Genomic DNA, 26,391 nt, shown 5'->3' on the forward strand with positions numbered 1-26,391 from the left:
TCTACCTCCATAATCTTTTCTCCTCCTATTTTCACATTCAGTGGTCCATCTTTGTTATTTCTACTACATTTCATTACTTTTGTTTTGTTCTTGTTTATTTTCATTCGATAGTTCTTGCGTAGGACTTCATCTATGCCGTTCATTGTTTCTTCTAAATCCTTTTTATTCTCGGCTAGAATTACTATATCATCAGCAAATCGTAGCATCTTTATCTTTTCACCTTGTACTGTTACTCCGAATCTAAATTGTTCTTTAACATCATTAACTGCTAGTTCCATGTAAAGATTAAAAAGTAACGGAGATAGAGAACATCCTTGTCGGACTCCCTTTCTTATTATGGCTTCTTTCTTATGTTCTTCAATTGCTACTGTTGCTGTTTGGTTCCTGTACATGTTAGCAATTGTTCTTCTATCTCTGTATTTGAACCCTAATTTTTTTTAAATGCTGAACATTTTATTCCAGTCTACGTTATCGAAAGCCTTTTCTAGGTCTATAAACGCCAAGTATGTTGGTTTGTTTTTCTTTAATCTTCCTTCTATTATTAATCTGAGGCCTAAAATTGCTTCCCTTGTCCCTATACTTTTCCTGAAACCAAATTGGTCTTCTCCTAACACTTCCTCCACTCTCCTCTCAATTCTTCTGTATAGAATTCTAGTTAAGATTTTTGATGCATGACTAGTTAAACTAATTGTTCTGTATTCTTCACATTTATCTGCCCCTGATTTCTTTGGTATCATTACTATAACACTTTTTTTGAAGTCTGACGAAAATTCCCCTTTTTCATAAATATTACACACCAGTTTGTATAATCTATCAATCGCCTCCTCCCCTGCACTGCGCAGTAATTCTACAGGTATTCCATCTATTCCAGGAGCCTTTCTGCCATTTAAATCTTTTAATGCTCTCTTAAATTCAGATCTCAGTATTGTTTCTCCCATTTCATCCTCCTCAACTTCCTCTTCTTCCTCTATAAAACCATTTTCTAATTCATTTCCTCCGTAAACTCTTCAATATATTCCACCCATCTATCGACTTTACCTTTCGTATTATATATAGGTGTACCATCTTTGTTTAACACATTATTAGATTTTAATTTATGTACCCCAAAATTTTCCTTAACTTTCCTGTATGCTCCGTCTATTTTACCAATGTTCATTTCTCTTTCCACTTCTGAACACTTTTCTTTAATCCACTCTTCTTTCGCCAGTTTGCACTTCCTGTTTATAGCATTTCTTAATTTCCGATAGTTCCTTTTACTTTCTTCATCATTAGCATTCTTATATTTTCTACGTTCATCCATCAGCTGCAATATATCGTCTGAAACCCAAGGTTTGTTTATAAAACCGATGTTTTATAAACTAATATCCTCACATACGGAAATAGTCGGCCAACTGCGAATTTAATATATTTCAGTTATTTACTACATTTTCCTCAAATAAAGGGTTTTAAAATATGTAAGGTATAATGTGTCTTGCTCACTAAATTTTAAAAGTTTGAATTTAAACTCCTTTAGAAATCTATGAATTGAGATTACTTGTGGATATAACAAGATAGATTTGAATAACAAGCTTTCATTAAATCATGTCATACCTTTTGTTAGATTGTAAAGTGTTATGTAGTAAAAGAAATAAGAATACTTTACACTTCTAATTATTCTGAGTATGCCGTTACCAGTTTCAGTAATAACACAAATCATGGGTAAACAAAACTAAAATGTAAAATTTTATCTACCTTTTACTCCACGATTAAAAAATGCGGTAAATATACGTATTTAAATATTTTACAAATGTATATTAATATAATGAGTAATGTTCTTTAATACCTTTTATAAAATAAATGTTACAAAACCTTTTCCTAAACCCATCCGTAAAAAAGTTCCTTTTTATCAGCGAAAAAAGTTCTGTGAAACGAAATTGTCTTTTTGTGAAGTCCACTACGATATCTTTTCATATTTAAAGTTTTATATTTGAGGAATGAATAGCCTTTGTGTAATACAAGCCGATTATACCGGTGTTCCTTGGGTACCAATACTTATATATTAAAGGAAAAGAACTGTCAGTTAAAATTTAAAAAAATATATATATACATACATATACACATTATTTATATATATATTACGAACGAAAATTACTTAAAATTTTATTTGCTTTAATTCTTCTCCTCTAAAACGTTTTTAGAAAAATGCATCTCCTTCCTGGCTCCCGTAGGGGAAGACACGCCTTGTTACCATCCTGGTCGCCACACCATTCCCTCCGTTCCTAGCCCTGATGGGCTTTACCGGAAGTAGTCGTAGACTCTCTAAATCTGATTATATATTTAGTAATTATTATCATCAGTTTGGCATCGTGATGGCGGATGCTAAATAAGTAAGGATGCCATCCTGACGGAGGATACATCCCCAGCTAAGAATTAAAAAATATCTTTCTCATAATATGAAGGAAAGGGTTCTGTTTGGCATATAAAATAAATTTAATATAAGTAGTTATAATTCAGTTTGATTTAATTTTTATCACCTGGAAAAAGTTTTTTTTTTCTTTTTTGCATCCTTATCAAAAAATAAAAAAATATATTTTATTATTTAATAATATAATATTTTTATATGTGTGTTTTTACCCACCTTGAGAATGTAAATAATTTTTAAAAACCTCTTAAAAATTAGCGGGTTTAAATTTTAATCGAATTTTTTATCGGTTAAGTGCTTTCTGAGAGAGTAAATAAAAAATATATAATTTTTGTCAACACCTGTGCGAACCACTTAATTTCACCACTTAAAAGTTCGTTTTATATCTATCGCACTTCTCGAAAATCCTCTTCGGCAATCAATCTTCCTTCATTCTGAGTGCGCATAGAAGGCCAGTCTTCTTTTTTTAATGGCATCTGTAAGCCTGCACATACGGAGGTAGAGTTCTTTGTTCTTTCGTAATCTCCAATACTCTTCACTTTTCCGTGATCCGAGTATCTTTCTTAGTATTTTCCTTTCATCTAACTTAATCAATCTCTCCTTTCTTTTTCTGTTTAGCCTTCGGAACCACCGTCAGGATTATTTCAGAGAATGGATGAGGATGATGATATGTATGAGTTTAAATGAAGCGTAGTCTTGTACAGTCTCAAGTCGACCATTTCTGAGAGGTGTGGTTAATTGAAACCCAACCACTCAAGAACACTGGTATCCACCATCTAGTATTCAAATTCGTATAATAAACTGCCTTTACTAGGATTTGAACCTTAGAACTCTCGACTTTGAAGGTCAACCTCTCCTAGGTTTAGAGTTACGCATTCTGTAGCGTACCGCACTGGAGACCTAACTTCAGTGGTATAATGACGAATCTTTCCCATTCTTGATATCTTCTTTCTTAACATAAATTTTATGTAAAGGCGTAGGTTTGCTGCAGTTTATTTATTCTATCCTTATTTGCCTAACTATTTGGTTGTAATACATCGCCAAGATATTTTTATTTTCTCGTTTTCCTAATTCTTCCAAGGTTTATTACTAAATAATATGGTGAATGCTTAATGTTGGTCGTGTACTCAGTTTTATCGATTGATATCCTTAGATATATTTTTGCAGCCCTCTCAATCAAGTTGTTCAATAATTCCTTCTCCTTTTTTAGATTCTAAAAAACGTTTACTGCAAGATCGTCTGCAAAAGCGATACAATGTTCATACTTTCTTTAGCATATCCTAATCTAACTTTTCTAAATTTCTTTTCTTCGTAGATTTTCTTCCATTGACCTAATGACCTTTTTCAACGCCATATTGTAAAAAGAAGAGGGGATAGGCCATCTCCTCACCTTACCTGTCTGAATACTGAACTGCTGCGAAACTTTCCTGGAAGGAGAATTTAAAATCACTACTCCAGGAAATATAAAACTAAGCTTATATTGCATGTAGGAAGAAGTTAAATGGTTTTTACCTTGTTTAAAAAAAAAGATGAAATAAGAGTTATTAAAGTTTTTATAAATCACGTGTTCAAAATGGCTATTACAAATACAGTGATGTGAAAAATTAAGAGAAACTTTGATAGGAATTTTAATTTTGAAATCATTATTAACTTAAATCCATAGCTTAATTTTTTTTTAATGGAGATCGATTTATAAAATTTATACGAAATTTTTTTTTAATTTATGGTTTTTGTTTAAATCTTCCTCTTCTCTCACTTATCTAGTTAAAGTTATGCCTAAAATCTTAAAGATACTTCAGTAGATACAATGATAAAAATTTTTCGGATCTAATACGCAGAGGTTCTTCATTTTAAGTAAACCTGATAGATAAAAAGTAAAAACATAGACATGTGATTTATATGTTAAAGAAATCTATACGTATAAGTAACATACTGAATTTATTATAAACTAGCTGTTTAATAAAATCCTTTATAATATAATTTAGAAAAGTCTTGGCGACATAAAAATATTTTTTGCTAATTTAATGTACTATTAGATAATGATAATAAAATTATTATTTAACCGATTAAAAAATTGTGTGAAATAATTTTTATCACCTTATTAACTGGTAAAAAATAAATCGTCCAAAAATATATATATTTGTCTATTCGATATCGTTTATACGGTTCGAATTCGAACGGCAACGGTTTCCTTTTCTTACGATCTACAATAAAAATGAGCTAACATTTCCTATGTAAATGCAATCGTGCGTAAATTTTTATGTACGTATTTCATCTGATGTGTTATCATGAAAGAACTAGCTCGTTTGTATTAATATAGGAATGTATTATAGTGCATTTATTTCTGTACATCATACTTCTTATCAACTGAAAATTATAAACACTCGTACATCGTTTAATCACTTGATTATAATTTTTTTTCTTCTCTTAAAAAAAAAAAAAAAAAAAAACAAACGAATACTTATAGAAATAATTCCAGTATATCTTTATTTTTTTTTTCAAGTAGTGTATTAAATGATCCGCAAGGAAAATAATATATTCATCCCTCTCTTTTAAAAAGAAATCAAATAAAAAAACGGTAAATGTATTTTTAATAAAAAAAGTTTAGATGTTCTCGAATTTTCTTATACGTAACTGAATGCATGACTTCAGTGTTCTGAATATTTTATTTTATTATTACTTTTTTTTTAACAATAAATTCTCTTAAATTTATAACGTGAAATTTACACGTTTTTATTTACATTCTGACTTTTATAAAGTGAAAGGTTAAATTTTGTTAAATTGCTAATGTTCAGTTTTTTAAGGTTTTATGAAACTTTCAATTGTTGTCATTTAATCTGTATGTATACTCAGATCTAGCAATAGCGAAGCATTGCCGAGTCTACTAGAATTGCGCGCTTATTGAGAATATTATATTATATTATTATTTATTGAAATAACGTTTTAAAGTTTAATTAAAAAATCTACATTGTGCAAATTTGTAAGGTGCAGTATTGAAGTGAGTATTTTACATGATTTTTCATGAATTTTGTTGATGTATACACGTGCATTCAATAACAATCAACTTAACCTGCAAATTTAAATTGTCAGTTCTCATTTGATTCTGTGCAACTTATGAAGTATTGAATGGCTCTTTGAAAATAAAAATTTAGTTTGTAAACTAAATTATAAATTTATAAAATTAAAATATAAGTTACTTATAATATAGTTTAAAGTATATTTAAAAAAATGAATTTATAATGTTTTAGCTGATTAATTTTATAAAATGTTTTCTAAAATTATTTTTAATTTACAATTATCTAAAATTTGGTAAAATAGATGTTAAAATAAAGAATGAGAAAAATGATAAAAATTTCTACTAAAATTTTAACTACGTTGCTTTTTTACAGTGCTTTAATTTTTTTATTAATTGATTAATTAAGCTGTTACATGATTATGAAACATCAAAATTATTAAATTAAAAAAAAATATGTAGGCGGTACTTTTTTAGAATGATGTTAAGTGAAAGTTAGTAGTAATGTGGATGAAAATTTATTAATTACACTAATTATTAATTTAAGACGTTTCGATTTTTTAATTTAATTTTCATTGAACATCTCAATATTTAGTGAAAATTAATTTTAACCATACTACACATAATGAATCAATGAACCCATTACAATAATACAACAATCACAAACTGATAATATCATACTAATAGTTTTTTAATGAAATTTAGAACACATTCCTGCTAATTTTAACTTAATTAAGTTACTTAAATTTATGTGTGTGCATTTATTACACAATAATGCCGCGTCAGGACGTCTGTCGGGTCCGCTAGTATTTTATAAATTTTTAATTACTATTACAATCGAAGTAATATAATAGATTCACATGTGATTTAGCTTAAAAAAATGCTTAAAAAATTATATTTCCCTTGAACGTGAATATTCAGTAAGAAATGATTTTAAAAGCGGGGTGAAATATTGCCAGAATTGTTATATTTGTAGCTCTTGGTTGGCTTAACCAAATAAAAAGTTTCTTCACGATTCAGAGAAATTTACTTCTTAATTAAGGGTAGTTGGAAACAAGGAGAAAGAAAGATTGTGACAAAACTACCTTCATGTTTGGTTAAAATACCTTATTAATGTTGTTCTGGATTATGAAAATCACATTGTAAGTGGTATCAAATACCATGAGAGAACCCAATTTACGAATAATGTCTGAGAAAAAACAAATTATAATTATTACAATTGACAAAAATATTCATGTAATACACAGGTATAAACTTTAAATCTATGTAAATTAATACACTATTAACTTTATATAAGTTTGTGATGTAAGTTTATACTAAGCGTAAAGCAAGAAGTTTCATAAACGATCTAAAAGATAAATGCTACTAGAATAATGCGTCAAGAACTTTATTAATATAGTGTAGTGATTTATTCCAGAGATATTTATTATACAGTATGATTCACGAAGAATGTAACAAACTTTCAGGACAAATTCTACGGGTGAAAATGAAAAAGAAAGTTCGTAAACTTAAGGTTAAATAAACATAGGTTAGTGAATGTCGGCTAGCGAAAGATTTTACCCTGATTTCTGTGCCATCGGTAAAAATAAGCCAGACTGTAATTCTTGTGACCGAAATTAAAGAGTAAATTTAGTGGTTTTATAAGAAATCTGCCACATTTTGATGCACAAATTTCAAAATATTTACATTTGTATTTAGTTTCTACGGACTTTACTCATATTATTTTATTCAGAATCAATTCTGTACAAGTTTAATTTTAAATTTTATGTCATTATTATCCTTTTAATTTTTTCATGTCAGTCTTTGCATAAAAATCACTAAATTTACCCTTTAATTTGGGTATCAAGAATTACTGTTTGACTTAATTCTACCGAAGGCGAAGAAATCAGGGTAAAAGTTTTTGGCAGCAGACACTTTCTATCGAAGCGTTTCCGAACTTATGTTTATCTGAACTTTCTTCTTTATTTTCACCAGTGGAACTTATTAAAATCAGTAACATTGTTTGTGAATTACTATGTATAAAAGCACTGATAGGATTTTAGTATTTACGTACTTTTAAAAATAAATAAGCTACTTCAATAAAAATATTGAATGATAATACTCAATACTTTGGTCCATTAGCCCGGTGGTAATTGGTAGCGTATGAAAAGATGCCATGCTTTATCGAGATTCGAACCCTGGACTTCCACACGAATGTCAAAAAAGTTATTGTTTTGTGAGAAAATCACTATTAAATAAATAATATGCTCTAAATTAAACATATGTTATTCGTATATTAATTAATAACTAATTGTAATTTTTTAGGGATTTTCATTAGATTATGATAAAATTAATAATAGATTAGTGAAGTGGTAAAATTATATATTTTATCACATACTACTAACTATCACTCTTACAATACTATTTAATGTTAAATATTTTCGAGAAAAAAGGACACTTAACATTTCTATGAAGACAGAATATGTGAGTTAATTTTAACTATGATTGATGGAGTAAAAGCTGAAAGCGCTAAACATTTTTTGACGTGGATTTGTTTTTATTATTATTATTATTATTATTGATATTTTTTATAGAAAGTATTTATTAAAGAGGAAGCAAAAAAATAAATAAACAAAAAAAATTATGACAAGAAAGTAATAATAAAAAACATGAAAGATAGATTCCAGGCAAAAAAAGAATGTGACAAGGATGTAGACCAATCCTATTGGCTTTCAACTTTAATTTTTGCCCCTGAGGGTTTTAATATAAACTCAAAATAAAATGGAAATGACAGAAAACCACCTTATACCATAAAACGGTGGAAGAGTCCAACAGTTTTATTTTTACTTTCCGTCTATAGCTTTATTGCTGCAGCACTAGCTTTGCTATAAAAGGGAAAGCGTAATTTGCCAAAATAATTGACAAAAATTTTGGATATTGGGGTTGTTTTAAATGTTAATGTTTTAAGATCACCTTAATTCAAAAAAACAAAAGAACATTACAGAAATTTCCGAAAAATGTACCTACTTAACGTGCGTTAACTTCTATTTGATTAATAACCCCAGAATGGCTCAACATAAAATCTTCAAAATGACTCAAATTTTTTTATTTATGTGGCATTGAGGGAATTAGATTTTGGATAAAATTAAAAAAAAGAGGAAGATGTCTTTCGTCATTTTGAATTTTTGACTTTTGTATAGTAGTAGTAGTAGAAGTAGAACATTGAGCTTTAGTTCTATAAAAATACTTAATAATTCAAAAGTTTAAAACTGATCGGATTTATGGGTGGAGGATATTCAAATTATTTCAAAATTTTTGCCTCATATCTCGGAAACCCATAGATCGAAAAAGTTGAAATTTGGCACAAATATTTAAATTATGGATAACTACAAAAATGCTGCTCGTATGAAAAATACCTTTCATAAGAAACAAAATTAGCAAGAAACTTATATCTTCAAAAAAATAGAAAAAGGGTGCAAAAGAACAAATTGAAGAAAATGCTAACAAGTGGGAACTAAAAATAATTTTTTTTAGATTTTTCAGAAAAATATTCAAAATATAACATCAGGCTATACATTATCATGCTAAAAATGTTCAATTCAACCATTAATGACTTCAAAAAAGATATCTTCTACAGACATAGATTTTGTTAAAAATAGTTTTCACTATTTAAGTCATATGGAAGAAATTACAGTGAGATTATATAAGAAAAATTTCTATTCAAAATAGGAACATAGATAATAATGATGTTTCTAAGCTTTTCTGACAAATGTGCATGCACAAGTTTGAACATTAAATGCCGAATTCGTAGAAAGTCAAAAATCTCAACTTAGCATTTGTTTCTAAATTTGAGAAAAATTTGATGATACAAGATCTTTTTTAACGACCTTAAACCCGTACGAGTAAGTTTCATTAATTCTAGCCTCAGTAGAGATATGACTTGGGACTTCCTATACCTAATAACCCTTTACAACACCACAGAGCCAAATTTATAGCATCAATCTACTATTTACGAATATATCAAGAGTTACCGTGCCAGATTTGAGCAATTTTATTCCAACCAACCCTAAATTATTAACCCAAATAAACATACCAGCACATGAGAAAAACAGAATTTAACCATTTTTTTCTGTTTTTCAATTTTTCATTTCCTTTTAAATATAAAATATTAGAAAAAAATTCTCTTTGTATAGTACACACTGTAGTATAACTGCCAGAAAAATAAAAGGAATCATAAAAATCAATCCATTTGATAATCAGTTAGTGAACAGTCAGTACATGTGAACCAAAAGTGATATTTCACGGTTGAGGTGAAGGCCTCCTACATTTTATTAATTAAAAATTAATTAGATAATTGACTAATATAATTTAATTTGTAGACACATTAATTTTATTTATATAGATTATTATCTTGAACATTATTAAGTTTTATAGTATAAATGGTAAAAATATGTTGATATTGATTCAAGTTTCTACAAAATTTATAACAATTTAATTATTTCTGAAAAATTACTTAAAAATGATATCCATTATAATAAAATGAAATCAAATGGCAATTGATTCAACCTTCAACAAGATTTGTAACAGTTTACAATATTTCTGAAAAATAGCTTAGAAATGATATCCATTATATGAAATGAAATGAAATAACAATTTTTCAAATGTTTTTTTTTTTTTTTTTTTTTTTTTTTTTTTTTTTTTTAATGTAACTTTCCCACTTAAATCTAACAGAAAAAAATCTAACTATAAACAAAACATAATTTATTAGGTATTTAACTGTAAATATTTTGTAAAAAAAAAATCCTCATTTTTTTCCTTTAAAACAAAGTTATTTATTATAGTCACTACAGTTAAGTAGAGTAAAGGGGGTGTCACAAGTTAGTAAACTGTATATGTATTAAAACGTGATTTATGGTTGAAAGATGATCTTGTTTCTGCTCGTGGCAGCCAGGCTGTCATTAGTTACAAGTTTAACCAAGCAATGTTTCAAATGATGCGTTATGTCCAAGATAAAATACAACGATTAAGCTAAAATTGAACAAATACTGCTTAAAAATAAACAATTTGTTTTAACGTAAAAAAGTACAACAAAATGATTTAAAAATTGAATCCAATGTAATAAGAAATTGACCGAATTGATGTTCATTAATTTTATATTTTTTAAGTACCTGAATTCCAATTAATATGAGTAATTAAAGCAGATAAAGGGACAAATTTAATTATATTAATTACATTATTTAAAAATTTCTATTCCATTGATATTGATGAACCTAGTGAGTGTGCGTATTTCATAATTGGAAGATTGTGTGTTGTTAAGCTCTTCCAACCTCTTGAACTGGATTTATTTTCTCAGAATTAAAAATCTTTAGAAAAAAGGACAACTAATTTATGTTTATTACCACTAGTAATAACATTATTATAAACATTTTTTAAATATTGTTTCACATATGGTAGAATAAACTTTTCGAATGAATTTAAGCTATTATTATGTAATTTTTGTCAAAAAAACAAAAAAATGTTTGGCTGTGTCCCATTTAATCAGGTTTTAACCTTTGATTCTTACAAATTTAATAGAAAATGAAGTACATTACATTCTTTACCAAAAAGTATACTGTATTTTAATCTGGTGGATTATAAAGTGTTTGGAAAGATAGAAGAAAGAGGAAATATTTATTTATTTTTAAGAAATTAAAAATACATTTTTGAATCCTTTAATACATATTTTATTTATTATATTATGTCTTGTGAGACCTTTTTAGTAAACCCATTTTAAACAAAAATATGGATTCCATGAAATCAGTATCTGGACTTAGGAGGGAAAATATAACATTGACTGCTGTTAATAAATTTTGTTTTGATTTGTTGATTAAATTTTGATTTGATTTGTTGATTAAATTTTGATTTGAATTAAAAAAAAAAAAAAAAAAAAAAAAATTTAATCGACCTAATTTTCAAAGCAAATGAGATCTGTCTTGGAAATTTACTTTCGAATATTTTGTCATTTAATCTTAAATCGAATAAAAAAACTATCGTTTTCAAACAGAGGAAGTCTCATAAACTCATGTACAAAATAAATTCTTAAACTAAAATAAACTGTCAGAAAAGTAAAAAGAACCTGGTTCTTTTAAAGGAACAAAGATAACTTTTAGATCTTTTTAAATACTGAACTACATCAAGTTATTTTAGCAATATTATAGTAAATTTTCTGTTTTTTAAGAATACAAAAAGTTTTATCTGATCTCATTATAATAAGACATGTAATATAACTACTTTTTTCCTAATAAGTACAAAAACTGTACATTTTATGAAAGCATGAATAGGAAGACTGGAAAAAAGTCCAATTTCATTTGGATGATCATTTTCCTAGAAATTTGGGTGAGGTAGAATGTTTTTCTTCATTTCCTTGTAAAATACTCAGAATTTTATGATCATTGCTCACATTTCATGAGTCTATTCTAAAATTGAGTATTCTTATATTCATTTAAAATGAGATAACACTAAAATGGGTCATTTATTGTTAACTGCAGTATATTGTAAATGTCGCCATTAAATAAAATTATCTAATTTTATAAGTTCTTTTTCAATATTTTATTTAATAATAATCTGTCATAAAATTTTTAATTTTTTTTAAGAAAACTTATCTTTCTGATGTTATACATAAAATTTTCGTAAAAATTAATGAAAAATAACCGAACTATGGTTCAATTTATCTTCCAGAAGCTTGCAGAAAATTAATTTCTTTTACGCTAAAAGATGTACTTTTAACAAGTAATTGAATAACATTAACTTTTTACAACCTTTTTTTTAAATAATTAGTGGATGATGCCTTTACTTGTTGAAATCCATAATCAAAAACTATAAAATGAAAATAAATTATGTTTTCAAATCCGTCATTCTTAAATAAAACTAGTAAAAATCAAAAAAACCATACATTGCTTTAATTTTTCATTTTTTTTGAGATTGTGGTCATAAGCCTGCTAATTTTCACATTACGGGGGCCAGTAACTTACCAAATTTAAATTTAACTGAAGTTGTAAATCAATATTTCATGAGATATTAGAGGAATAAGCTCAAGGAATAAATATTAAAAAAAAATTCCCGGTGAAAAACGTTTATAGTAAAATTACTCAAAAAGAAAGAAAAAAAAATTTTGATTATTTTTATTTGTTTTCAAGCACACATTTGTAATCACATTTTAATAAAATATATCTTGATTATTATTTCTAATTATCTTTTTAAATAAAAGCAGAATTTTCAACAAAATAAATTTTAAAGACCGGGAAATTTCCTACCACATTAGAAAAAGTAAATAAATACCTTATATCATTAAAATACCTTTTATTAAAAATATACATTTTTCTACTACAAAAAAAAAATTTTAAACAATGAATTAACTTTTGTAAAAAAAATGCTAACAAAAAAAATGTTGCCAAGTATCAATTTACATAAGTAATTATAATAATGTTAGTCATGAGAGTAGAGTATTCTGTCAAACTGACTTCTGTTTAATGTTCTTTGTTGATTTACCAGAACTTCAGATCAGAATAAATCGCTTGAACGATCACGTTGATATCACAAAGACTTAACGTTGGTTGCGCATTGATGTCACAATGTTCACTTATACGGTACAATTAAACTGCAGCTTATATTACCTTTCCTTGATGTACACTGTAGGGTTACAATATTGTTTAATTCAGTTTTATCATTATACTGTGCATTCTCTTTTGCGGGTTTCTCTAAACAATTATGGGACTATAAACAAGTCAATGTCTCATTAATGTGATACAACTTTCATGTTAATTACTTGTATGATTTGTCTTTACTATACTGTTAGTCTATTATTATTCTGTGTTATTTAGACTTCATACTGCTTTGTAAATCAGTAGAATAATTACTTGTTAATTAAATTTAATAAATGTCAGGTAAATATGAACTCTGTAAGAACTTACACCATTACCGAGTAACAATTTAGATGTTATTAGGTTATGTTAAAATTGGTAAATGAATATGTTAGGTTTATGAAAAAAAGAAGACTTTCGAAACAGAAAATAAAATTGAAAACTAAACTGTTGCAAACAGCAAAAATGTAAGCAAAGAAGATGAATACTGAGTAAATTAGGGCACATCTTCAAACGACAATAATATGAGTATAAAGTATGAGTATAAAGATTACGTAACAAAACACTATCCAGCTGTAGATTACAGCTTAATAGTGTTTTTTTCACTGGGAATCTATTTTTCTTTTTTTTGGGGTTATATTTAAATTTTAAAAAAAAGTTAAAAAAAAGTATTTGTACATGAAGTCGGATTTGAACCAATGTGCGCATGGTTACAGATCCAACATGTTTTCACTTACACCACATATCTAATTGAACGACGTGAAACAAATTAATTTGTAAACTAATACAAAATGCTAAGGAAATTCTTAGTAGACAAAAATGTGTATATGTAATTTAATAGCCGTACAAAGAAGTCATGTGGTGTTCACATCAGATTTTTTTAAATAAGGAGAAAAATTCTTTGATGAGCAAATTTTTTTGAAGATCTTCATAAAACTTTGGTCTGTTGTAACGTAACAGAAATAATGTAACAGTTACTAAAATGTAGTTTTTAAGTAATACTTAGTGTTTTTTTTTTCAGACATTGCCCACCTGAATATGTATGTCTGCGTGTTGGTGAAAATCCAAATCATGGGTACACAAATTTTGACAACTTCCTTTGGTCAATGTTGACCACCTTCCAGCTCATTACCCTCGACTATTGGGAAAACGTCTACAATATGGTTTGTATTTAATAATATATATATGAACACACACATTCTTTATTTCTGTTACTCATTTCACATTCTTCTTTCATAATGTTCTTAAATTATATTAACATTAAACAAAAAAATTTGAATAATTTTTTTTGTGAATTCGAATTTTGATAGATACATTATTCAGCTATTTATTATTTTGTAGGCATTATACCCAAATGTGAGTATTGTAAAACACACTACTTAAATTTAATAATATGAAAACATTCCATGTAAAATTATTCATTAGTTTTAAGGTTGTTTTATCCTAATGTTTTGTATGTAGCATTATGAATAAATAGCTACTTATAAAGAACCGTGGGTACTAGTATTTTTCTGCATGAGGTTACATCAATGTCTCTGCATTTCATAAACATGTTCTATTTAGTTACTTTAGAAACAGTTAATTTAATCCGTATTGTATAAGTACAGTTTTCTACAAAAAATATGTGTTTGTTGAAATTGATCGGCAAAATATTAATGATGTTAAAAATATTTCTGTTATATAAAACTAAAACTTTTAAATAAATATTTTGATCCTTAATTTAACTACCTTTTCATAAAAAGACATATCAATTATATCCTGAAAAAAATCAATCAATTATATCCTGAAATTTATCAGATAATTTTTTGATTTTGAAAATTGTGATGATACATGTGCTGGTAGAAACAGTATAACTGTTGCAAAAAGTAGTAAAAACTGTAGCCTTTCGTAATTTTGAAAGTGCCAGAAAAGAATAAACTGAATATAAATTAAATTCTTCAAATCAGCAACTACATGTTGTTGAATCATTGTATTAAATACCTTAAATACTCATACCTTCAGGGATAAACAGTTTCCTCATCTAGCCACTTTGGATTCAGTTTTCTTTTAGGCTGATTTTCTTTTATATTCCATTGTATGTAACAATCTTAAAAAGATTGAGTAGTTTTTATTGATCCTTTGTTCTCGTAGGCTATTTGTATTTTAGTAGGTATCAGAAGGCCCAGCTTTACCCTATCAATGTTTAAGCCATTATAAATTACTGTACAGCTGTTGGACAGAAAACAGAACTACTAGATAAGTCCAAAGGCAGCTGCTTCTTTTGCAGATTACAAGAAGTTCATAAGGTTTTGTGACTTCATATTGAAAGCTATGATTAGTCATAGCTTTCAATTTGACAGAAAGGGTGCATTAATACATTAATGCATTGTTTTACAACTGTTCTAGTCTTTTGTTATGGCTGCGATCTGATATACAAGAAATACTAATCTGAGTTATTTTCTCAGAGAGTAATAACGTTCACTATACAGCCAGTCCTTCTGTCTAGCAGAAAAAATATATTACTTGTGCAGCGAAATGCCACTTGCATTTCAGTAAGCTTGCCATGCTGATGTGCAACTGTTCATTTGGCTAAGTGAAGAAAATATATTCCCATGTACATTTTGTAGCATGAAATGAACATTCCTATACAGAGGATGGACATAAGTCATACAATCAGGTAATGAGCTTCATTACACCCCTAACCACTTGTGAAAAATATTAGGAAATCTTTTTTATGTTACTGAACAACAACTTTGTATTTATTGGTTCAAAAAGGTGCTGCAACAACTTTTACTTTTTCAGGAACCACAAAGCCACTCGGCAGCAAGCTTAAGCTTCATACAAATACGTTGCACCCCAATAAACTACAAACCATTCATCAACATTCCTTCATGGAAGGAATTACTTGTTAAAATATCAAAACTGTCAACATAGTTAAACACTCTCTTCATACTAACCCACACTAAATACTTAAAACTTTTCCAAAATTCTTGGATATATCTGTATAGTTCTAAAATGTTATTTTAAGAATTTTTTTGTTTATACAAGAAATGTGATATGAATATTAGACTATATTTTTCATTGCACCCATCTTCCTAAAGTAAAATCATTTGTAACCTTGTCTTACTTGTTTGTTAAATTTGCTACTTTATTAGGTACAAAGTAAGCTTTGTTAGTAAGCATAAATTGTGCTTTCTACTCCTACGTATTATACATTTTATGATCATAAAATTATATTAGTAAATCATATGATTGTGTTTCATGATCCAGAGATTATTTTATACTTTATGTCCATCCTCTTCTATAGCTTTCGTAATTTTTGTTTCTGTATTATATTTTCAGCCCCTGGTGCTAGGTAATCATTCAGTCAAAACTTTTCGAATACTAATAACAATTTCCTGCAGAACCACAGAAACATAAAGTTTTGGTAAAAATTTTTGTTTAAAAGTTAATGCAATAATTTTATATATTAGGTTTTGACAACTTCATTTATAAGTTGACGTTTTTTAATATAAAATGTTAACGCATAAATAAATAACATTAATGTTTATTAATTTGTGATATTCGTAGAATTAGTGGTTGTAAACTAATACCACTTACCTTATTATTATTATTAATTGTAATATAATTAATTAATATGATTTTAAAATATTTTGTGTTTGTGTTTTGTTTTCTTATTTTAGGTCCTGGCGTCTTGTGGACCGCTTAGTGTCATTTTTTTTACAGTCGTTGTATTTTTTGGTTCATTTTATTTGATCAACCTAATGTTGGCTGTGGTAGCATTAAGTTATGAAGAAGAAGCTGAAATTACTCAAGAGGTAAATAGCATACCCTTTTATGATGTTTATTTATTTATTTAGCATATAAATTTGGCACCAAAACACAACACCAATTACAATCAACAATTACAAACAAAGATTTAACAAATTAATATATGCTACTGATTCTGTTGTCACCATCAGGAAATCTTCAGGATTCCCTTCATAAGCTGTCCTAGGGCAAACTTCTGTGATGTGTTTAACAGTTTGATTTTCACCACACTCACAAAGGGGCGTCGTTGTATATTATATGCTTAATTGTGTTTTACCATATGTAACCTCTAATCTTTAATACCTAAGCATATCTTCACATTTGTGAATAACAATTCTAAAATCAAATTAAATTCTATGCACAAAAAAAATTATGATTTCTCAAGACATTAATTAAATAATTAATTTCCCATTATAATATTATAAGAACAATTTTTAGGGGTTTTATTTTTGTTCCAAATGTAGAAAAATTTTAAAAGAGATAATTTATCAATAAAAATGTTGCAAAAAGAGAGTAATGTGATTCATGCCTTAGATTATGTTTCATAACTTATGAGTTACATTTTTAAATAAATTTAAAAAAAATACTTATATTTTTAATAATTAATAGGAGAGTGTAAATTATGTATATCACAACTAATGAAGATTTATTGTTGTTCATAAGGTAATAATTACGATTATCTTTTCTACTGAAATCACTATGGTTTCTACGTTGAGTGCTGCTTACCTTTCTTACCTTAATCTTTTTATAAAAGACTGAAGCTAAAGCTCTTTGATAAAATAATAAAGCTAAGAAAGGTAAATGCAGTACTCAACATAGAAATGAAGATTTATATTTTGTTTTTAGATGTAGTTAAATAACAAACATTGTTTTATAAGTAGAAAATAACCATAAAAGCAAAATTAAATATATGGCTTGTGTATGTATATATATTATAGAAGAAAAATTTCAACCTATTTCTATTGTAAAAAAGTGATTATTCAGTCATAGCAAATTCTAAGAGATTGCAGTAAATATATTATAATGAGTTCATAGGTTCAAAAGTAGTTTTTTAGGCGATAATTAATTCACCAGGTAGCTTAAAAGATCATGTAACGAAATGTACAACTTTTTAAACGTTAGAGTTGCCAAACCTGATGGGGATTGAAACTTTATGGAGTTTAAAGTTTAAAAAATAGTCAATTAAATAGTTTAATTTTTTAAATGAAAGATTAAAATAAAAAAATTTAAATTAAATTAATTAAAATTTAATTAAATTAAAATTAAAAATCTTAAATTTAAAATAACTGAATTATATATTATACTTTTATTAGTTTATGAAATTATATATCATATGGTAAAAACTATGATAATTTTGCTTACTTTTAGGAGAGAAGAAAAGACCTGACTGATCATCGGGATGACTCAACGTTCAGCTTTGATCCTTCTCGAATTCCAGTAAAACAATTAGATAAGAAGAACAGAAGAAAGATTGATTCCAGAAAAGGAGTTCTTTTATCATCTTACACAAGAAAAAAAACAAGACGAAGGAAGAGGCGAGGAGCCGTATCAGGAGAAACTATGACCAATGGAGGCAGCCGGTCTGTGTCCCCTTCTCCCAGGCACAGTTTTGCTGAAGTTCCTGCTGCCCCTCCTCCTCCACCGCCACCACCATTGCCACCTGTAAATACTGACACACTCCATCCACTTGGTAAGATATAAAGACAGATTAAAATCATACATTATAAAGACACTCAATTATTTATAGAATTTTTTCTTCTCTATACATTTAAAATTCATAATATATTTGTAGGAATGTATTTTCAGTACTTCCCAGTAAGCTACAGAATTAAAATTTTCTAGAAATTTTAAATAGGGCTATCTTCAGCTGGCTATGTTCCCACATTCCCACAGAAGCAAGTTTTTGCCCTAACAATACCAGGGGATGATTATGCATCTCCTACTTCTTAAAGAAGAAGCAGATTTATAATATATCATGCTAGTAGATATTTCTATGACAAAATGTTGAAAAGAAATGGAGAATATAAGTTTTGGTATGAAGATATTCCATCTCACTTCTTATACAAGAAAAATGATATTATTGTTTTGTTTATTTGATTTTTTAGTCTATAATTCATTTATTTAGACAATAATTTACTTTTATCATATTTCGCTTTTTAATTGCTACAGGTTACAAAATGACAAACTGTTATCTTCTGTAGGAAAAATATTAAGGTTATATTAGAATAGACTGAAATATAATACCTGACCCTTGTGAAACATACCATTTTGAAAAGATTTTATCCAGCTTCTGTTTCCTACAGGTATGATTTGAAAAAAATTTCAGGATCCTGGGTAATGTCATAAATTGTACATACTTAAATTTAAAAGTTGGAACCAGCATACACCCTGGAATGCCTTATTAGTATTCTATAAACTGAAAAAATAAAATATTAGAAAGTAAACTATGATTAAAATACTGTAATTAAAATAATTGTTGGGTAATTTAATATCTGTGTTGTAAGTTTATAAGTAAATCCTGTTAACTTCATACCCTTAGAAATGTAGGCTTTCACTAGTCTGATGTTAGTAATCCAAGATGTCTGAGGTCTATAGGTCTGAGGTCTGATAGGTTGAGCTTATTTTAATTAATTTCTGTTTATTTTAAGTTTTAGTTTTTTTATTATCTTCATAGATTGTAGAAGATAAATAACATTGAATGCAATTTTCTTGCATGTTTTGGCATTTATTGTGGAACTATTTTACTCTTGTTTAGTTTTCACCCCAAATAAGATGATTTGATGATTTTTTTTTTATTTGTTGAAGAAATTTCGTTGGTAATCCAGTTTTGTTTTTTCTGATAACTGAAGTGAAAAAATGTTTAAATAATTAATTGTATGTAGATGAAAGATCTTTATTTATGTTTTCACCTATTGCATACTATTGGATTATTAACTTACAATAATAATAATAATAATAATAATAATAATAATAATAATAATAATAATAATAATAATAATAATAATAATAATAATAATAATAATAATAATAATAATAATAATAATAATAATAATAATAATAATAATAATAATAATAATAATAATAATAATAATAATAATAATAATAATAATAATAATAATAATAATAATAATAATAATAATAATAATAATAATAATAATAATAATAATAATAATAATAATAATAATAATAATAATAATAATAATAATAATAATAATAATAATAATAATAATAATAATAATAATAATAATAATAATAATAATAATAATAATAATAATAATAATAATAATAATAATAATAATAATAATAATAATAATAATAATAATAATAATAATAATAATAATAATAATAATAATAATAATAATAATAATAATAATAATAATAATAATAATAATAATAATAATAATAATAATAATAATAATAATAATAATAATAATAATAATAATAATAATAATAATAATAATAATAATAATAATAATAATAATAATAATAATAATAATAATAATAATAATAATAATAATAATAATAATAATAATAATAATAATAATAATAATAATAATAATAATAATAATAATAATAATAATAATAATAATAATAATAATAATAATAATAATAATAATAATAATAATAATAATAATAATAATAATAATAATAATAATAATAATAATAATAATAATAATAATAATAATAATAATAATAATAATAATAATAATAATAATAATAATAATAATAATAATAATAATAATAATAATAATAATAATAATAATAATAATAATAATAATAATAATAATAATAATAATAATAATAATAATAATAATAATAATAATAATAATAATAATAATAATAATAATAATAATAATAATAATAATAATAATAATAATAATAATAATAATAATAATAATAATAATAATAATAATAATAATAATAATAATAATAATAATAATAATAATAATAATAATAATAATAATAATAATAATAATAATAATAATAATAATAATAATAATAATAATAATAATAATAATAATAATAATAATAATAATAATAATAATAATAATAATAATAATAATAATAATAATAATAATAATAATAATAATAATAATAATAATAATAATAATAATAATAATAATAATAATAATAATAATAATAATAATAATAATAATAATAATAATAATAATAATAATAATAATAATAATAATAATAATAATAATAATAATAATAATAATAATAATAATAATAATAATAATAATAATAATAATAATAATAATAATAATAATAATAATAATAATAATAATAATAATAATAATAATAATAATAATAATAATAATAATAATAATAATAATAATAATAATAATAATAATAATAATAATAATAATAATAATAATAATAATAATAATAATAATAATAATAATAATAATAATAATAATAATAATAATAATAATAATAATAATAATAATAATAATAATAATAATAATAATAATAATAATAATAATAATAATAATAATAATAATAATAATAATAATAATAATAATAATAATAATAATAATAATAATAATAATAATAATAATAATAATAATAATAATAATAATAATAATAATAATAATAATAATAATAATAATAATAATAATAATAATAATAATAATAATAATAATAATAATAATAATAATAATAATAATAATAATAATAATAATAATAATAATAATAATAATAATAATAATAATAATAATAATAATAATAATAATAATAATAATAATAATAATAATAATAATAATAATAATAATAATAATAATAATAATAATAATAATAATAATAATAATAATAATAATAATAATAATAATAATAATAATAATAATAATAATAATAATAATAATAATAATAATAATAATAATAATAATAATAATAATAATAATAAACTTCATTCTGATATTCAAAGTATTTTAAGTAAAATTAGTAGGAAAACCTAGAGTAAAAAATAGTATGTATCTGCATTCCAGAGAATCTTAGCTGATTCTTGATGGCAGACTTAGATCATTTCTCTGCAATTTTCCTTATTTTTATCAAGTTTCAGGTTTCTTTCATTTACATATTTTGTGAGATGAATTTACTTCTACCAGAAGCATTTTTTGTATGCCTATCCTAATTTTAAATAAAAATAACACTAAAAAATGTAAAATAAAATGACACTTTTTAAAGAATAAATCTGACTTCAAAAAATACATTGAAAACTAAAGAAAAAATTATATCTACAATTTAAGATTTTTTTTTGGCTTGATGATTTTTCCACATAAGCTTGAAGCTTGTGCATGGGAAGTGGAAATGGAATTTTTGTCACATTTGAAAAATGCCTTGCCTTACCAGGATTCAAACCTCCAGATGAAAGGCTGAGACGCTACCATTCCACCATGGAAATTGGCGGAGTGATGGTGTTAAATCTTAACTTTAAATTATAACTTTTGAAAATATCATCATCATAAGGATCAGTAAGTTTCTGGCATTAATAGTCATTAGGCACCAACTTTATAAAGTTTATATTTAAAAACAAATTGAGAAAGTATTAACTTCAGTTTTTTAAAGTTAGTTTTAGTTTTATTTTAAATTTGATTTTATAATAATATTTTTAATTTTATGTAATATTTATTATTTTAATAATAATAAAAAAAATTTATTAACTACAGGGCGTGTTAATCGTGGTCAGCTAAGTAGCAGACAGGCCAGTAGTAACAACAGTGATGGAAACAATCGAGAATCATCTTTAGACGATTCTGGAGTTGTAGATGATCATGAAGAAGGCGATGGCACATCAGAAGATGTTGCTAATGTGCATCCTCTCCTTCAGGTAACAACATTTTTATGCTTAATTCGTTTTTTCTTTAATGATTTTAAAAGTATTAAAACTTTATAAGATTATTTGAAAATGTTTATTGATGAAATTCAACAAAATGTAATTATCTTGTTGCCAATGTCACTGAAATTAGCCACATAAGCAACAGAAAATTATAAGCATTCTGATGCAGGCATACACCTCCAAAAATGACATAGCTATCCTTAAGAATAACAATTATCCAATGTCAGTCGTATGAGAGGAATTGAGGAGTAAAATGGTTTTCAGTTGCCTTCTTTATTGATACAAATATACAGTGGTATACCAGCATTAAAACTCAGCTGATATTTAACTTTACAAGGATCACTTTCAGTCTAACACAGAAACTGGCTAGAAAAACATCTTCATTATTCCCAGGAAGAACAACTTTAACTCTCTTGAACCTTAGTTACTTTACATGCACTTTACAGCTACAGGGAAAATTGCAACAGATAGTATGAAATAACAAATTTATTGTGACCCTTTTATAGAAAGACAATGCATTATAAACTCATAGTGAAAAATATTATTTTTTTAAGAAAATAATATTTGTTCATTAGTATTTCTATTAGATACTTAGCAAACATTACAATAAAACCCTCAGAAGTTTCATGAATCCACTTTGCTTTATTTGTCTGTTATTATTTGCCCGTTTGTGTATCAAATTTTAACATTCTATTAGCAAATTTTTGACATCTTTTTTATAATCGCTTTATTTTTCCAAAAGTGTAGTTTTTGACTAGTTCCCTGACATCTTAATAACTTGAACTTTAACATTTTTAAATGAAATATTGTATTTCACAAATTTTACAATGAAAAGATCAATTTCACATATTAAGAAATATTGAACAACTACAAAAAAAAATGGTATTAAGTGAATAAATGTAATATTAATTTAATATCTGTGTTGTAAGTTTATACAGTAAATCCTGATAACTTCATACCCTTAGAAATGTAGGCATTCAATGGTCTGATGTCAGTAATCCAAGATGTCTGAGGTCTGTAGGTCTGAGGTCTGATAGGTTGAGCTTATTACATATTTGAAAAACTGTATGCAGTCTTCAACTAAGTCATAAGTATGTTTATCAGTACCACCATTCAATAATTTTAATTTAATTTTTGTTTATAATTCATGGTTTATAAATATTGTTAAATGTAGTATCAAAGTGCATCCTAGAAGCAGAAAATTGTTTTGTAATGCTGACTACATCTCTGTTTTATATTCTCTTTCCTCTTATAAGTGTATCTGAAATGCACAATTAGTTCACTAGACAAGAGTTCAATATATAATAAAAAATGTATTTCTTTAAAACTATCAACTTACTCAATTTTTTTATTTGTAAAAATTATATTTAATTGAATTTTTTATAAAATATAATTTAATAGTGTTGGCTGTGGCTTTTAAGATTTAGTGTTTAATGTATTGAATGTTTTACTCATCCAAGAACATAATTTAATTTTTTTTCAGAGATTGGAACCATCAAGAGCAAACAGAGATAAAGAAATCAAAGTAATGACAAAGTGCAATGGAGTAAGTCCTTGTCAAGGAGCTCAGAATCCAGTCTACACACTTCCACCAGATTACCTTTCTCAAGTTGTTGTTTTAGGTGAAAAAATATCTTTAAAATAAATTAAATATTGTCCTGAATAATTGTGTATTAAATAAGTAGTTAGTTTACTTATATCTGTTAAAAAAGAAGTAAAATAATTTTTATATTAACCATATATTATTAAGTTATTCAATAGGTGAAGGTAACAAAAATTTACCTGACTTCTTATAACAAAAATTTAACTCAGTTGTCTTCTTTTGCCCTTAATCATGTTTCTTCAGAGATTACCGTTAAGAATATTGAGATTTTGTACCATATGAAAAATTCTCAACAAAACAAAAATTTATTCAAGAATATTTTTAAAAATGCATCATTATATTAAATCTATGAGTTATCAGTTTTTTTAAATTGATTGAGAAATTTCATTATGTTAATAATCAAGAACAAAAAATTATTCTGATTTTAACAAGTCATACTTCTTTTTATCATTACATCTTCAAAAAATTTGTTTACAGTCATTATTATGTTTATATCTAAAATAATAAAAACTGAATGGTAAAAGTTACATTGTTAATCTTAACAGCTTATTAATAAAATATTTCTATAATGTTTTCAGATGACTTAGTGGACAGAAACTGTGATAAATGTGGTGAATGTTGTGTGGACTATGAGGGTTGGCTGAAGTTTCAAAATTGCCTTTATAAAGTGGTTCGAGATCCACTCTTTGAACTACTAATAACATTATGTATAGTTCTTAACACAATGTTCCTTGCTACAGAACATCATGGTATGAGCCAATCAATACACAGAGCTCTGGATATTGGAAATAAGGTGAGTTAATTTATTTTAATTAACTCTGTTTTTAGAATCGTATTTATGTTAACACGTTTATATTTCCTTGTTTATATTTGAAAATAAATGCATTTAAATATATATATTGTTACCACATATATGCCTAATTTAATATCAGCGGACGAATACCGTAGCAACTCAATGAGCTGGCGCACAGTATACGGACGCCCTGTTACAGCATCACTACCGCCGCGCAGATGACCGCGCAGTTCTCCCACCATAGCGGCGCTGCAGCACCGACAATGAATTGAAAATTCATTGTCGACTACCACCTGGAGAAGACCAAGAAGAAGAAGATGGAAGAAGTTTGCTGGCTCCGGCTCAACCAGGCCGCCGGAGCAGCAGGCCTGGCCGACCCGCCGAGGGAGCCGCTGGACGCGGACGCTACCTTCCCGCTCCAGATCCAGCTCGCCAGGCTTCAATCGCTCTGGCCGACGGACTCAGCAGCAGGAGCCAGTCCAGCGTGGGATCATTCGAGGAGAACCGCCTCGGCCGCGCCGGCGAATGACGACCTACGCCGACCCGACACAGCGGGGCTCTGAGGGCCACCATTGCCACGCTGTAGTGGGGACCCAACTACCGCTGAGGTAAAGCCAGGTCGGACTTCAATGGACGAGCCGCAACTCCCCGACTTCGTCGGAGACCAACTTCCGGACCCAACTCCTCAGCGCTAACGAAAAAAAACGGCCCTTTTCAGGGCCACCACAAGTTTATGAATTACGTGCTTCGAAGCCAGTCGCCGAAATTATATATTTACCTATAAAGCAACTTGTCTTGACTGACTGATTCATTAGCTCAGCAAAAACTACTGTAGTTAAAGTGATGAAAATTTGTATACAGGTTTTTTTTCTTATGTTGTGAGTGCACACTAATAAAAGATTTGTTTAATTCCGATTTTAATAACTATAACATTTACTATTTTTTTTTTTTTTTTTTTTAATTTCTTGGTAACAACTTGGTATGAACATACCTTGATTTTTGGTATGTGTAATCTTCATGTGAATATCTAAAAACTAATTTCTTAATTCTTTAATTTCCAAGTTAAAGGGGTTACAATGTATTTTGAATTATTTTAAACCTAGCAATTTTTGTTTTAATTTCTCAATAACAAATGAAGATATCAAATTTTTGGTGGGTGTAATTTTCATGTAAATATCTATAAAACAATTTTTATATTTTTCGGAATTCTTGAAATGGGTGAAGAAAGGTAAAAAAATGTAATAATGAATGTAAATTTTCCTCATTTCCTAGTATACGAAACAAGATATTCACTAGAGTGGGGCTTGAAAATTTTCTTCAGAAAATATCAAAAAAACTGTTTTTGAGGTGTTTTG

At 26.1% G+C, this 26,391-nt stretch overlaps 1 protein-coding gene across 1 annotated transcript in view; it reads left to right on the forward strand.

The window, feature by feature from the left end:
- The window catches only part of NaCP60E (Na channel protein 60E), a 934,708-nt gene that overhangs the window by 767,136 nt on the left and 141,181 nt on the right, over window positions 1–26,391 (forward strand). Inside the window, exons 6-11 of the mRNA XM_075359144.1 lie at window positions 14,034–14,175; window positions 16,675–16,809; window positions 18,170–18,491; window positions 22,471–22,631; window positions 24,124–24,262; window positions 24,822–25,036. Coding sequence (XP_075215259.1) covers window positions 14,034–14,175; window positions 16,675–16,809; window positions 18,170–18,491; window positions 22,471–22,631; window positions 24,124–24,262; window positions 24,822–25,036 — 1,114 coding nt within the window. The remainder of the gene's footprint in view (window positions 1–14,033; window positions 14,176–16,674; window positions 16,810–18,169; window positions 18,492–22,470; window positions 22,632–24,123; window positions 24,263–24,821; window positions 25,037–26,391) is intronic.

This window comes from Lycorma delicatula, chromosome 3, assembly GCF_047948215.1.
Source record: "Lycorma delicatula isolate Av1 chromosome 3, ASM4794821v1, whole genome shotgun sequence".
NCBI lineage: Eukaryota > Metazoa > Arthropoda > Insecta > Hemiptera > Fulgoridae > Lycorma > Lycorma delicatula.